The 16,082-nt window shown below is 37.0% G+C and overlaps 1 protein-coding gene across 1 annotated transcript in view; it reads right to left on the bottom strand.

Moving 5' to 3' along the window:
- The window catches only part of CUNH1orf141 (chromosome unknown C1orf141 homolog), a 45,335-nt gene extending 30,105 nt beyond the window's left edge, over positions 1 to 15,230 (bottom strand). Inside the window, 3 exon segments of the mRNA XM_028102444.2 lie at positions 3,132 to 3,289; positions 6,943 to 7,034; positions 15,179 to 15,230. Of these exon segments, the coding sequence (XP_027958245.2) occupies positions 3,132 to 3,289; positions 6,943 to 7,017 (233 nt within the window). The 5' untranslated portion in view covers positions 7,018 to 7,034; positions 15,179 to 15,230.
- Between the last annotated feature and the right edge of the window lie 852 nt (positions 15,231 to 16,082).

Here is a 16,082-nt window from a genome sequence, read left to right as displayed (position 1 = left end):
AAGATTCTAGAAATGATTGCCATATGTAAACATGACTTGCGTATCTCATTACTATCTTATTTTTAATGATTGGAATATATGATTGTATATTTCAAAAAATACAGCTTATATTTGTATTAGCTGGGTTTTGTTTTTGTTTTTTTGAGTGCCTACTGTATGTTGAAGAATTTTAAACTCTTCACATATTTTAATCCATTTAACTCACACAACAACCCTATGTACTACGTACTATTAATATCCACAGGATAATGATGAGGAGATGAGGAGACTGAGGCACAAAGAGAGACTGAGGCACAAAGAGGTTATATAACTTGTCCAAAGTCACAACTAGTAGGAAGTAAAGCTAAATACAAACCTGGCAACTGGCCTATAAACATCATTCTCTTCATCTCTATTCCAGGCTAATGTCACACAGAGTATTAAACTAAAGGAACAAGGATTTTGGCCAATTAAATTTCACTATAGGATGCAAGTGAATGCTCTATTCATGTTTAATTATCTTTTTTACATGCAAGTTTATCCTATTGTCATAAAACTATTCCTAAAAGGAATATTCTTTTGACAGGTCTCATTGTAGATTTATTGTTAGGAAAATAATTCTTCTAATGAGAAACCCCTATTAATCTGTTAATCTAAAGAAAAAGTATTTTTTTGTTGTAACCTCAGTAATCTTGCAATTTTTGGTGACAACTTAAATACTCTTAATCTGTCTCTTTGCCCCTAACTTGTTTTCTATTTTTTTACCACTTTATAAGTGGTAAAATTGCCATTTTCAGCTGATAATCCAGTACTAAATGCTTAGGTAATGGAGAAATCACTTTGTCTCTCCTTTAAAAATTCCTTATCCAGGTAATTTTTTAGTTTTATTTAATTTTTTTAATTTAAATTCAATAAATTAACATATAACACATTATTTGTTGCAGGGTTACAGGTCCAGGTAATTTTTTAAAGGGATTTTTCCTAAAATGAGTATGACTCTTTTGTAAAACATCCAATTATGAAAAGTTGTAGAGAAGAGTAGATTTGGTGTTTACTGAGAAATCTTAGAGACTTTTTATACAGATTAATAAAGAGCTATTTTTAATATTTTATCAATTCCCATTTATCCAAGAAAAATGCAGAAATCCTGAACTAATAATAACATGGAAAATATGTCTCTGGGAGTAAGTGAGAAAGAAGCCCTAGGAATTTGAATGGTTCTCAATCTCAGCTTTATGTAAGAATCATCTGGGGAATCTTGAGAATAGTAATGCCTGGGCTTCACTCCAAACTAATTAAAGTAGAATCCAATTATTTTAAAGCTCCTCAGGTAATACTAATGTGCAGATGGGTTGAAAACTACTACTCTGAAAGCAAAGCTCAGCTACAAATAAACCTGGGCAGATTTCACCAATTAGGTGACCACAGCACCAGATTGAGAGTTGCTATGATATTCAACAAACCATGGAAAAAAATGGAACGAAGAGATGTTTGTGCTGGGCAGCAAGATTAGAGGAGCACATAAGCTTATGTAAGCTTATCTGAGCAGAGACTCAAAGGATGGTCCCTGGACCAGCAGCACCAGCATTACCTGGAGACTTACTAGACGTGCAAATGATCACGCCCCAGCCAGACCTACTGAATCAAAAACTCTGCAGGTGCAGCCCAGCAATCTGTGTTTTAAGGAGCCCTCCATGTTTGAGACCCACTGGGCTAGAGCAGTGCATCTTTATCTTTAGTGTTCAGGGGAATCACCGAGGGGATCTTGTTAATTGCAGCTTCTGTCTGGGAGAAGGGTCAGACATTCTGCATTTCCAACAAGTTCTGGGGTGATAGGATGCTGCTAGATGGAAGACCACCCTTTGAAGAGCAAAGGGGCTAAAGGTCAAAAATGAAAGAAGCCTGCAGTGACCAGAAAGTCACTGGTCCAGGTGGGAGCAGTTATGACAAAGTTTAGGCTAAGCTGAGAGCTGTGTGAATTAGATCTGACATCTTGGCTCGGGATTTGCAAGCACTGGTGGAGACTGGTCTCCTAAATTATAATTACCATAACTAATAAGACCAGGAACTGCATCTCAAGATATGGAGGAACTGAATCTATCCAATATAACCAATGAAACCAGGATATCATTATTGATATGAGAAACTTTCAGTCTCATGCTCTGTTATTTAAGCAATCATTTTGTTATAGCTAAAGAGGACTCACTGCAAGAATGGGTTGCTTCCTGGAAGAAGAATGCCCCCCTCCTGAATACCCCACAGACATCTAAAACTTAATACATCCAAAATAAAACAGCTCTTCTCACTCTAATCCTCTTAACCACCCCAATCTGCCTTGCATCATATGTTCTCCTGAGTACAAAGTGTCATAATGCAGCTAGTTACCAAGCCTGGAAGATGCAAGTCATTCTATGTTCAGAACACGGTGGTGGTGATACAGAGCACAGGCTCTGAAATTGGACTGCTAGAATTTAAATCCAGCTTGGACCACATATCTGTGTGACCTTGGGCAAGTTATTTAATCTCACTGAGATGGACTTTTCATCTGTAAAAATGCACTGAACACACTGAATGGTCACACAGAAAAAATGAGGTAAGAACAGTGTCCCCCCTCCCACCATCACCAATGTATGACTGAAATTCTATTAATTCTACATCTTATTATTTTTTTGGTCTGGATTCTCCTCTGCATTTCTGATGCCTAGAAAAATTATATAGCATAATGCACATACAGAATGCCAGTGAATAAACAAGTATGACATATTCAGGCTACCCTTTGTAAGTACACAGAGAAACTGACTTACTTGATTTTCTAGGTGGACTTCTTTTGGAGTCTATTGGTCTAAAGTTTGAAATAAATCCTGACATTAATTTGGGGCAATGTAATAGAATTCAAGACAAGTCTTTCTTTAAAAATTCAGAATTGTAATTAGTACCTAATTACCATCTGTAATAGTAAGATATTTTAACAAATATTTTATAAACGATGAATATTCACAATGCTGATCAAGTATGTTGTAACTCATAGGCACTATGAAACATACCTGTGTTTGACAAAGCTTACATTTAATACAGATTACATAATTTAAGAAAAATCTACAGTAATGCTTTAAAACTCCAAACTGAAAGTCTGAGGTAATTAAGATGGTTACCTTTTTGCCTTTTTAATTCTGTATGAATTATCTTCTGTGATCCTAGGTACTTTCTTAGATATGGATGGAACAATGGCCTCTTCAAATTCTAAGTGAAAGTCAAACGTCAGTGGTGTAACTGAAGTATTTTTCTTTCCTTGACTCTGAAGGCTGTTTTTCTGCAGGAAAGCCAAAGTACAACATCGTGAAAAAATGAGCACTTTTCATATAGGGAAAATCCTGTGTGGAAAGGAGTAAAATTAGCCTCACTTTATGCACACACACAGAATTTATGTGCTAGTGAATAATGGAGAAATATTACAGATTGAAAACTAGGGGCCTTTGTACCAACATTTTTTAGGTTGTTGTTGTGTGTCCTGAGCTGCTCTTTTCCCATTCATGAAATGAAGGAACTTTGGACTAGATGATCATGAAGGCTCCCTTGTAATTCTAAAATTTAGAATTGAAGAATGACCTATAAATTAAGCAAAGACAATCCTCATACACAGAGTTATTGGAAGGAGAGCAACATGGTCTCCAACCTGCTGCTCTCACTGTCCCCACGAACGTGATGAATCACTCCAACATTTGTCTAGTTGCATGAGCCAGAAATCGAGTTAAGAAAGCAATCAAAAGACTTTGTTCAAATATTTATAGAGACGGCCAAAGAAAGAAAAGGATATAGCTTAACGAGTTAGTTAAGGAGCCAAAAATCTTTTCTAAAAAAATCTTTCAGCACTGCACAGAGGAATAAAGTGATGAAAAATGTGAAAGCAAGTCAAAGGATAAGAACTTCTGTTTCTGTCAATGAAGGATTAAGCACTACAGGAATTGCCCACCTGCTGTAAATAACTAGAAAACCAAACAAAACATAGGAAAACAACTGTAATCAGGCATTAGAAAGTAGGCGGGGGTGGGGTGGGGTGGGAGAACCATAATCCCCAAGAAAAGGGAAACAAATGAGGTAAATCCCACAATAGCTCAGCCTACTTATTGGAGGCAGTTTCCACACTGAGATGCAAGGGAGGGGGAGTCACTTCAAACCCTGGGCCTTAATTAACCTTGTTGATTTTAAGAGACAGAAATTGCACCAACAATTACATTCTTGGGCATTCACCCCAGAGAAATGAAAACTTATGTTCACACAAAAACCTGTACACAAATATTCAGAGGAGCTCTCTTTAATCTTTTTTTTAAAGCAGCTTTATTTTTAAAAGCAAAATACTGAAAACAACCCAAATGTCCTTCGATGGGTAAGTGGTTGAAACTCTGTACATCCATATAATGGCATACCACTCAGCAATAAAATTTATATATTATTTATAATAATAAAGCTATTGATCCATGCAAAAACTTAGATGAGCCTAAAGGGCATTATGGCTTGTGCACAAGCAGGGGTAGCAGAAGAGGGAGAAGCAGGCTCCCCATGGAGCAGGGAGCCCTATGTGGGGCTCAATCCCAGGAACCAGGGATCATGACCTGAGCCAAAGGCAGATGCTTAACCAACTGGACCATTCAGGAGCCTCTCTTTAAGTATAATTTTTATATATATCTGTATGTTGCTTATTTCCAAAAGCATGTTTTAATTTTATACTTTAAAAAATAAGAAAGGTTTAGATTTTGATTATATATACTCTCAAAAGAATTTCCAGATAATCCTCTCTCAGTAACACATAAAGTAGGCATAATAACACAAAATCAGAAAATGCATTGAAATGCTTTGCACAAAGGAAACTCTTAGTAAAAGGTAAGAATTATTATGACTAATCATATATAAAAGGGAATTCCAGGACAAATTAAATAGATTTAGCTCTGATTATATTTTCAAAAGTACATTTCATTTTAAACAAAAAATTAAAACGGAATGAACTTGGGGTGCTTAAGTCCAATATGGCTGCTTTAGGAAGTTACTCTTGGTTTGCTATTTCAAAATTTGGGTAACGATAATAGAATGAATTTATTGTTTTTTCCAGTATTTCCCTACTTTATTTTCTGAATAAAAGGAGACAATTATGGGGGAAAAAAGAAAATCAAGTTATTATTCAAGCATCAAAATTTTCATTTTCAGGCTCACAAATATGTTCAGTCACTTTAGAGCTCCTCTCTGTGCTATCTTCCTTGATTTCTTGGACTCTACGCTCTTTATGCCTCATTTACTCACATTGTTATATTATTTTGCAAGTTTTTGTGTAACCAAATTAAATTGCTCATATGTGCTAAGAATCTGTCTTTTTTTTTCTTAAAGATTTATTTATTTGTCAGAAAGAGATAGAGAGAGAGAGCACAGGCAGGAGGAAGGGCAGGCATAGGGAGAAGCTGGCTTCCCAGTGAGCAAGGAGCCCCATGCGGGACTCCATCCCAGAACCCTGGGATCATGACCTGAGCTGAAGGCAGATGCCCAACCAACTGAGCCACCCAGGCGTCCCCAAAATCTGGTTTTTAAAACTGTATTTTTTGGGGGGATGCCTGGGTGGCTCAGTCGTTAAGCATCTGCCTTAGGCTCCCTGCTCGGTGGGAAGCCTGCTTCTCCCTCTCCCACTCCCCCTGCTTGTGTTCCCTCTCTCACTGTGTCTCTCTCTGTCAAGTAAATAAATAAATCTTAAAAGAAATAAACCTATATTCTTTTTTTTAAGATTTATTTATTTATTTGGGGGGGAGAGAGAGCACATAAGGGGGGAGGGGCAGGGGCAGAGGCAGAGGGAGAGGGGAAGCAGACTCCTGCTGAGCAGGAAGCCAGATGCAGGGCTCCATCCACGACCCAGGGGTCATGACCTGAGCTGAAACCAAGAGTCTGACGCTCCATCAACTGAGCTACCCAGGCTCCCCAAAAACTATATTCTTTATTAGTATTTTATATTGAATTTTATAAAAGTCTCACCTTTTTTACTTTAAATTTTATGACCTTTATTTTTAATTTGGGTAACTATACCAAATATTTTCTTCCTTTTAATAAACCAATTAAATAAATTTTTATATGTTTAAAATATTAGTGAGAACTACAGTAGTCACATTTACTATTTGACTGCCTATTTGATTTTTTTATCTTAATCACTTTAGATACATTATAACCTAATGTAATATGGCAGCTATCCAATAGCCAAAATATGGAAAGAGCCCAAATGTCCATCAACTGATGAATGGATACACACACACACACACACACACACACACACACACACACACACACACTGGAATATTACTCAGCCATCAAAAAGAATGAAATCTTGCCATTTGCAATGATGTGAATGGAGCTAGAGTGAATATTATGCTAAGCAAAATAAATCGGTCAGAAAAAGACAAATACCATACGATTTCACTCATATGTGGAATTTAAGAAACAAAGCATATGAACATAAGGGAAGGGAAGGAAAAAAAATTAGAGGAAAACAGGGAGCTAAACCATAAGAGACTCTTAACTTTAGGAAACAGACTGAGGGTTGCTGGAGGGGAGGTGGTTGGGGGGATGGGGTAACTGGGTGATGGACATTAAAGAGGACACTTGTAATGAGCATTGGGTGTTATATGCAACTGATGAATCACTGAACTGTACCCTGAAACTAATGATACACTATATGTTAACTAACCTGAATTTAAATAAAATCTTGAAAGAAAAAAATAAGGCAGCTATCCAGAAATTACCTTGTATATCTAATTAATTCTTTATAGTATACGCTTACATGGACTACTTTTTGAACTAATATAATTATTTGCTTTTTACAAATTAGTTTATATTTCCATATGAATGCATCATTAACTAAAAAGTAAAAGTCATTCACATTTGAAATGATTAAATTTCAATGATGAAATTTAATTTTAGCTTTCATTTACAAACCTTTGCTCTTCTGGCCAAGAGTATCTTTGCCTGTTCATCCAGAATATCGAACTTCTCTAAGATTTTTTCTGCCATTTTCAGTCAGTAAATTCCTATTTAAAAAGGAGAAAAGAGAAGAAATCTCCCAAACAATTAAAATTTAAACATATAATTTGATTATTTAGGCATAAGAGACCCACATTTACATTACTGTTTGAGGTACAAAAGAGAACTGTATAGATCATGGAATCAATCATGGGATTATAGAGGTATCCAAGTTTTTTTTAGACAGAAGGTCACATGATCAGAACTCCCAGATGTGTGTGGACCTTAGCAATGTTTAAATGTATGATGTGACTCATACTTGAAGCAAGGGCATTTGGCTTGATTTATACCTATTTTCTTTTTGTTGTGATATAATTTTAATGAAAGCAAATGTGAAGAGTTCACATTTGTATAATTAATTGCATTCAAATTAAATTGGTCAATGATCCAAGACTGTTAATACAGCACTTAGAAAGTGGCCAAGCTGGTTGAGTCCTATTGCCCTAATAACTCAAATTCTCTAGTCAATTAATATTGCTGAAAATTAGATCTGGGGTCAGGCAGTCCATATTAGGCTTGGGGGCCTGAATGTTAGACATCAGGACATAAAGTACCTTTTCAATGCACTACAAATAGCTAGGAGCAGAGTAGAGGCAAATATCAGAATGTTAACCCAAAGCTCCATCTAGATTTTTGCTCAGTGAATTGAATGTGCTCCAGTGGCATTTAAATGTAAACATGGTATGGTTCACAGAAAGTACTGAATTCATCAATATTTCCAAGGAACATCAATGTCAACACGAAGGTTCTTTCTAGCTCAAAAATATCTATGCTATTTCTCTCATATTGTATATCATTCAATCAGTATTTCCCAAAACAATAATGCATGAAAAGACAAGGATTAAGGATTCTATGCCAAAAGCTCACATTATTTAGTACTTGGTTTCTTTTAGCAGTCTTTTCTACTCTTGGACTCTTCTGGGCCATGTGGCTGCAGGCAGATTGTTTGCCTTGTTACAAACCATATAACCTGAAGTTGCAGACTGGAGAGGGGATATGTAGGCAAGTGTGTAAGCATAACTATGAGTACCTCAGACTTTCTGGGTCTCCTATTGAAGAGTACGGGACAGATTTTAGAAGAGAATATAGATTATCTAGACACTGTGTGTTGTCTTTTCCAAGCCAGGAACCAGTCCTCTCATATATACTAAAAACAACTAAAGGAATTGTAGTTTCTGTTTTTTTCCTTAAGCATAATATGAGTTCAACGGGGTGGAGAAGGCTCCCATATTTCTCACCAAAATTTCTTTAATTGGGAACAAAGATTTCATTTTCTCAATAAGGGATAGAAATGCAAATAAGTGTAAGAACAAGAATATTGAAGTGAATGGGTTTCCCAGTTTGAGGAAGGGATAAATTACACAAAGGACAACTGAGGCACAAAGCTTACTTGTGAGAGGGAACAGAAAGCAGGTCTTTTTAAAGGATAAGATGTCCTGCACCTCTCACTTGTCACACATCTTCAACATCACATCAGACATTTTAGGATGCACCATATCATCACATTTACACACACATACACACACACACACAGAGCAGTAATTTGAAGGAATTGTTTTTTATTTAAAATTATTTTTCTATAGTAAATTACTTAGCTATGATATGATTTCTAGCAAATCACTGTGCATATCATAAGGTTTTCTTGAAGTGAGAAAACCTAAGCAACAAATTATTTTTAAATGTCAGTGACAGTTTTATGAATACTAAATTTGACTGTTAATGAAACTGATGGAATGTTATTAATATTAGTTTTGTAGTTTTATTTTGTAGTTCATATTTTGAAGCCTATGCTTTTTTTCAGTTTGCAAATGTTTTCATAGGTCTTTGGCAGTGTGCCAGTGGTTTCTAATGGATAAATGGCCCTGGGACAAAGTGGAGGTGAGGAAACACTACAGACTAACTTGCTTACTTTCATCATTATACCAAGGGTACCAAGGGCTTAGCTATATCTCTTCAAATAAACACTGACAGCAAAGTAACATCGGGCAGGTCTACTACAATGGTGTATCTGAACTGCTCTGCATAAACTAAAAACTAATCCTTTAATGCTAAATACTGTATTATGTGTTCCTCAATATGACTTTCTGTGTTTCAGTCCCCTCTTGATTCAATCTTTTTCATTTTAATGTCTACTTTAAACCAGCATATTGATTTCAAACTTCTACTTCATACTTCTATTTCTATGAGCACATATTCTACTTCATTATTCTATTTCTAAGCATATATTATCATCAGATGGTAAACATTTAATTGTTCATTTCTTCATTTGGCTACTTAATTGTATTACATGAGCGATATTGTGCTAGGCATTCCACCAAATCTACTGAGGAAGTTGGCACCTGGCAGACATTATCTTCCTGAGCAACGCAGATGGGCTACCCTCTATCACTAAGAAAACAGAGGCCATCAGTCTCCTAGGTGGCTCAGTCGGTTAAACTGGCTCAGGTCATGATTTCAGGGTTGTGAGATCAAGCCTCATGTGGGCTCCATGCTCAGCAGTTTCTGCTTGAGATTCTCCCTCTGCTCCTCCCCCTCGCCCTGCTTGCAAGTGCCTCTCTCTCTCTCTCTAAAATAATAAAATAAATAAATAAAATCTTAAAAAAAAAAAGAAAGAAAACAGAGACCATCAAGTAAGAACTTCTTCAACTTCTCTCTCTCATGCCAAAGTCTTATCTGCATCTATTCCCATCTCACTTATATTTTAGTTTTAATGGAAGTGTTGCCTCTCCCATCCATAGCTAATCCCTCCCAGGGTACTCTAGACTCTATTACCTCTGTCTTGCTAAAAGAATTACTTCCATTGGTTGCACCCTCTCTCTGGTATCTGTCAATATCTTTTCTTCACCAATTTCTTCTCCTTAGCATGCTCACACCTCTTCTAGTTTTAAAAAAGAAAAAACTTCTTCCCCTCACCCTGCTAGCTGTTATTCTCTCTCATCTTCCCTGATTGACACATTTCTTAAAATGCTCATCTTTACTTAGGGTTTCTAATTTCTTACATTTCTTTTCCTTCTTAATTTACCATCATTTGGCTTCCTTCTCTACTCTGGTACTAAATCTACTCTCATAGGCTACCAGGGTCACCATCTTATAAATTAGTGAGCCCTTTTCTGCTCTTATTTACCTTATTTGAATGTCTACAACTCTTTTTTTTTTAAAGATTTTATTTATCTTTGACAGAGACAGAGTGTGAACAAGCAAGGGAAGCAGCAGGCAGAGGGAGAAGCAGGCTCCCTGCTTGGCAGGGAGCCCTATGTGGGGCTCAATCCCAGGACCATGGGATCATGACCTGAGCCGAAGGCAGACGCTTAACCGTCTGAGCCATCCAGGCGCCCCTGTCTACAACTCTTATTCATGTTGACCACTCCTTTCTATGGAAACTGCCCTCTCTTGGTTTCTATCACAACAGTCACATCTTCTTACTCTCTGAAGATTCTTTCTTCCTCCAATCACTTCCTAAATACTTGTGAGAGGGAAGTGTTCCTCATCCTTAGTGTTTCTAAAGGCTCAGGCCATCTTTTTCATTATTCCATACATTCTTTGGGATGACCTCCCAAACTCATAGCTTCATCTGCCACCATCTGGTTTCAAACAAAATCTCTGAGTTCCAAACCCATATTCCTAGCTCAACCCACATTTCTCACAGGTAGCCCAAATTAGATCTAAATGTAAACTTGTCCACATCCTCCTCCGTCAGCCAAAAGCTTCTTTCAACCTTTATTATCACATTAGTTATCTCTTAGACATCCAGCCCATAAACTTAGTCATTGTAATAACAATCCTTGTTACTGCAGAATGAACTCAGAAATTTCCAAGGAATACAGATGACCAGTTGCTACCCCAGGCCTGCTAAGTCAGGATTTACAGAGGTGAAGAGAAGGAATCTATTTTTTAAAGCCATACTGATTCAGCTATTCCCCAAACCGGGATTTGGTCACCACTCTGCTGGAAAACTCCCTCTCATTCCCTCCCTAAATATACACAATTTTTATCTTGTCTTTGCTACATCTTACATATCCTCTCAGTTTTTCTCCTCTTATCCATTCACATTGCTATTGTTTCTGTTTAGGGTTCCATAACTTCCTGCCTGGATTATTGCCATAGTTTCAAACTATGTCTATACATTTGATCCATTCTATCTTCCATTCTGTCCTTCACATTTGTCTGACTTATTTTCTCAGGAAAACACACACACACACACACACACACACACACACACACACACACCACATCCCTAATTAAGGCTTCAGTCTCTCCCTACAGCTTTCAGGACAAAGGGTCAAGTTCCTTGATTTACCATGTAAGAATCATGATTTGGCCTCCAAGTCTTTAACCTCATCTGCTTCTTCTTCATGTATACATGATACCCTACTCCTAAGGAACAACTTGCAGTTCCTCCAATGTGTTGTATTCTTCTTTACTTGTTGCTTGGCTTCTGCTGTTCCCTCTGCCTTCAAAGTTGTTCTTCCATTCCTTGTATTTCTAAGGTCTATTCATCCTTCAAGACCCAACACAAATAACACCTCTGTGGGGAAGGCTTCTCTGATACACTGTGATTTATTTATTTATTTATTTATTTATTTATTTATTTTATTATGTTATGTTAGTCATCATACATCATTAGTTTTTGATGTAGTGATCCACAATCCATTGTTTTTGTATAACACCCAGTGCTCCATGCAGTACGTGCCCTCCTTAATACCCATCACCTGGCTAACCCATTTCCCCACCCCCTTTCCCTCTAAAACCCTGTTTGTTTCTCAGAGTCCATAGTCTCTCATGGTTCATCTCTCCCTCCGATTTCCCCCCCTTAATTTTTCCCTTCCTTCTCCTAATGTCCTCCATGTTATTCCTTATGTTCCACAAATAAGTGAAACCATGTGATAATTGACTTTCTCTGCTTGACTTATTTCACTTAGCATAATCTCCTCCAGTCCCAACCATCTTGATGTAAAAGTTGGGTATTCATCCTTTCTGATGGCTGAATAATATTCCATTGTATATATGGACCACATCTTCTTTATCCATTCATCTGTTGAAGGGCATCTCGGTTCTTTCCACAGTTTGGTTATTGCGGACATTGTTGCTATGAACATTGGGGTGCAAAAGGCCCCTTTTTTCACTACATCTGTGTCTTTGGGGTAAATACCCAGTAGTGCTATTGCTGGGTCAGAGGGTAGCTCTATTTTTAACTTTTTGAGGAAAGTCTACACTGTTTTTCCAAAGTGGCTGTACCAACTTGCATTCCCACCAACAGTGTAAGAGGGTTCCCCTTTCTCCAAAACCTTTCCAACATTTGTTATTTCTTTCCCTGTCAATTTTTGCCATTCTAACTGGTGTAAGGTGGTATCTCAATGTGGTTTTGAATTGAATTTCCCTGATGGCTAATGATGATGAACATTTTTTCATGTGTCTGTTAGTCATTTGTATGTCTTCCTCAGAGAAGTGTCTTTTCATGTCTTCTACCCATTTTTTGACTTATTTGTTTTTTTGGGTGTTGAGTTTGAGAAGTTCTTTATAGATCTTAGATACCAGCCCTTTATCTGTAGTGTCATTTGCAAATATCTTCTCCCATTCTGTGGGTTGCCTTTTTGTTGTGTTGACTGTTTCTTTTGCTGTGCAGAAGCTTTTTATCTTGATGAAGTCCCAAAAGTTCATTTTTCCTTTTGTTTCACTAGCTTTTGGAGATGTATCCTCAAAGAAGTTGCTGTGGCTGATGTCAAAGAGGTTACTGCCTATGTTCTCCTCTACGATTTTGATGGATTCCTGTCTCACATTAAGGTCTTTCATCCATTTTGAGCTTATCTTTGTGTTTGGTGTTAGAGAATGGTCAAGTTTAATTCTTCTGCATGTGGCTGTCCAATTTTCCCAGCACCATTTATTGAAGAGACTGTCTTTTTTCCATTGCATGTTTTTTTCCTGCTTTGTCGAAGATTATTTGACCATAGAGTTGAGGGTCCATATCTGGACTCTCTCTTCTGTTCCTTTGGTCTATATGTCTGTTTTTGTGCCAGTACCATGCTGTCTTGGTGATCACTGCTTTGTAATATAGCTTGAAATCGGGCAACGTGATACCCCCAGCTTTGTTTTTCTTTTTCAACATTTCCTTGGCGATTTGGGGTCTTTTCTGATTCCATACAAATTTTCGGATTGTTTGTTCCAGCACTTTGAAAAATGTCATTGGAATTTTGATCAGAATAGCATTGAAGGTATAGATTGCTCTGGGTAGCATAGACATTTTAACAATGTTTATTCTTCTGATCCATGAGCATGGAATGTTTTTCCATTTTTGTGTCTTCTTCAATTTCTTTCATGAGTATTCTGTAGTTCCTAGAGTATAGATCCTTTACCTCTTTGGTTAGGTTTATTCTGAGGTATCTTACGAAACTAGAAGCTGGTTCTTTGAAAGAATTATTAAGATCGATAAACCACTGGCCAGACTTATCCAAAAGAAAACAGAAAGGACTCAAATTAATAAAATTATGAATGAAAGGGGAGAGATCATGACTAACACCAAGGAAATAGAAACAATTATTAGAAATTATTATCAACAACTATATGCCAACAAACTGAGCAATCTGGATGAAATGGTTGCTTTCCTGGAAACCTATAAGCTGCCAAGACTGAAACAGGAAGAAATTGACAACCTGAATAGGCCAATAACCAGTAATGAGATGGAAGCAGTGATCAAAAACCTCCCAAAAAACAAGAGTCCAGGGCCTGATGGATTCCCTACGGAATTCTACCAAACATTCAAAGAAGAAATAGTACCTTTTCTACTGAAGCTGTTTCAAAAAATAGAAACAGAAGGAAAGCTTCTAGACTCATTCTATGAGGCCAGCATTACCTTAATCCCCAAACCAGGCAAAGACCCCTTCAAAAAGGAGAATTTCAGACCAATATCGTTCATGAATATGGATTCCAAAATCCTCAACAAAATCCTAGCTAAGAGGATCCAACAATACATTAAAAGGATCATCCACCACTACCAAGAGGGATTTATTCCTGGGATGCAAAGGTGGTTCTACACTCGCAAATCAATCAATGTGATAGAACACATTAATAAGAGGAGAGAGAAGAACCATATGGTCCTCTCAATTGATGCAGAAAAAGCATTTGACAAAATACAGCATCCTTTCCTGATTAAAACTCTTCAGAGTATAGGGATAGAGGGAACATTCCTCAAGTTCATAAAATCCATCTATGAAAAACCCACAGCGAATATCATCCTCAATGGGGAAAAGCTGAGAGCCTTTCCCTTAAGATCAGGAACATGTCAAGGATGCCCACTGTTGCCATTATTGTTCAACATAGTACTAGAAGTCCTAGCAACAGCAATCAGACAACAAAAAGAAATAAAATGTATTCAAATTGGCAAAGAAGAAGTCAAACTCTCTCTTTTCACAGATGACATGATACTTTATGTGGAAAACCCGAAAGACTCCACCCCCAAATTACTAGAACTCATACAACAATTCAGTAATGTGGCAGGATACAAAATCAGTGCACAATAGCACCAAAAACCATACACTGTGATTTAAATGTCCAGTGTCCGCGCTTACATGATAGTCTATGTATATTGCTAACCCAGTTCTTATCATTCTCTATTAAACCATTTGATATTCTTGTTTTACTCTTCCTCTAGACCATGTGTTTCTTGAAAGCAGGAACCATGTCTAATTCATCTTTGCATCCCTATTACCTAACAATATGAATGAATTTACCATCAGCCACAAAGGAAATGGACAACTATAAATGTTACAACAGCTTTTAACTGGCTATTTACATTTATGAGTTTGCAAAAGTAATTGTCAAAGTCCTGTTGACGTTCTTCTAGATCAAGCTATAGCATTTAAAAGCATTACTTTCTCTCCAACCTTCAAACTTAGAAAGGCAGCATAATGTGTTGGTTAAGAACATGGACAGATGGAGTCAGACTGCCTGGAGTCCTTGGCTCTGCTACTTATCAGCTGTATGACTCTGGGCTAATTGCTTAACTTCTCTGTGTTGCCCCTTTGTTGTTCCATCTGTAAAATGGAAATAAGACAAGCACCTACTTTATGGGGTTGTTACAAGGTTCAGTTGAATGAATATAAGTGACATATAATGTTTGGTAAATAAAATAAGTAAAAACAAGTAATGATGCACTTACCTGTTAGGGATAACATGTGTGGGATACCTATAAATGCTGCAAAATGCACGTTTTCCACCTGCATTCCATTTCATTCTTTTTCTGCAATACCTGCCATATGTCTGTCTGCTTACTTCTTTCACAGTGTATTTCTTTAATTATACCTACACAAACTCCTTGGAACTTGATAAACAATGAGAATTTACTCAGCAATTTAGTATCTTCTATTTTAATCCAGCAATTCAGTATCTTCTGTATCATGTCATCTGATTGTATTGTTTCCTTTCCTTCTCTAATTCTTTCATAGTTTTATTTCTCAATTTTCTATTAAAATCTTATCCTGAGTACAGTTAACAGAAACTAAAACTATGTCCTATAAAGCACAAGTATAGGCCTTGAATATATAAAACAACTATTTAGGGAAACAACCCTGATAAGCATTACCATGTCTCCATACTGGATACACATCAAAAACACATAATTAGGTTTTGCTCAAGCAAATAAATCTAGTCATCCCCCTTTCAACCAATACATTAACTGGGGTGGGAGAGATGATCTCAATTCTGAAATATGTATAGATACATCTGAAGTGTCCATATATGTACTTACACTTGTAGGGAAATGCTCTACTCTGGATTGTAGGGTTCTTATGTGGTCACAGAAGCCTAACTCACAGAATCTTGGGGTTAGAATGGGTCATAGTCTCTCACATAATTCCATGAACAGTGAAGCAACATTGACCCCAATTGGACAAGACTTTTCTGATCCTTGTCTTTATCTCATTGTCATTGTCTTCCCCAGACCTGCAGGTTTCACTTTTCCTTCCAATTGTTTGCTGTACTCTACTGCCCCTATTTTGCCTGCCCCAATCTTCCTCCTCATCCCTCAAATACTTATTCTTCATAATTCCATCAGAGCTGTCTTT

Source organism: Eumetopias jubatus, unplaced genomic scaffold (genome assembly GCF_037043125.1).
Source record: "Eumetopias jubatus isolate StellerSeaLion01/CBP00866 unplaced genomic scaffold, mEumJub1_p1.0 scaffold_4, whole genome shotgun sequence".
Taxonomy (NCBI): domain Eukaryota; kingdom Metazoa; phylum Chordata; class Mammalia; order Carnivora; family Otariidae; genus Eumetopias; species Eumetopias jubatus.
Note: the sequence above shows the minus strand (reverse complement) of the source record. Positions and strands in the feature narration are given on the sequence as shown.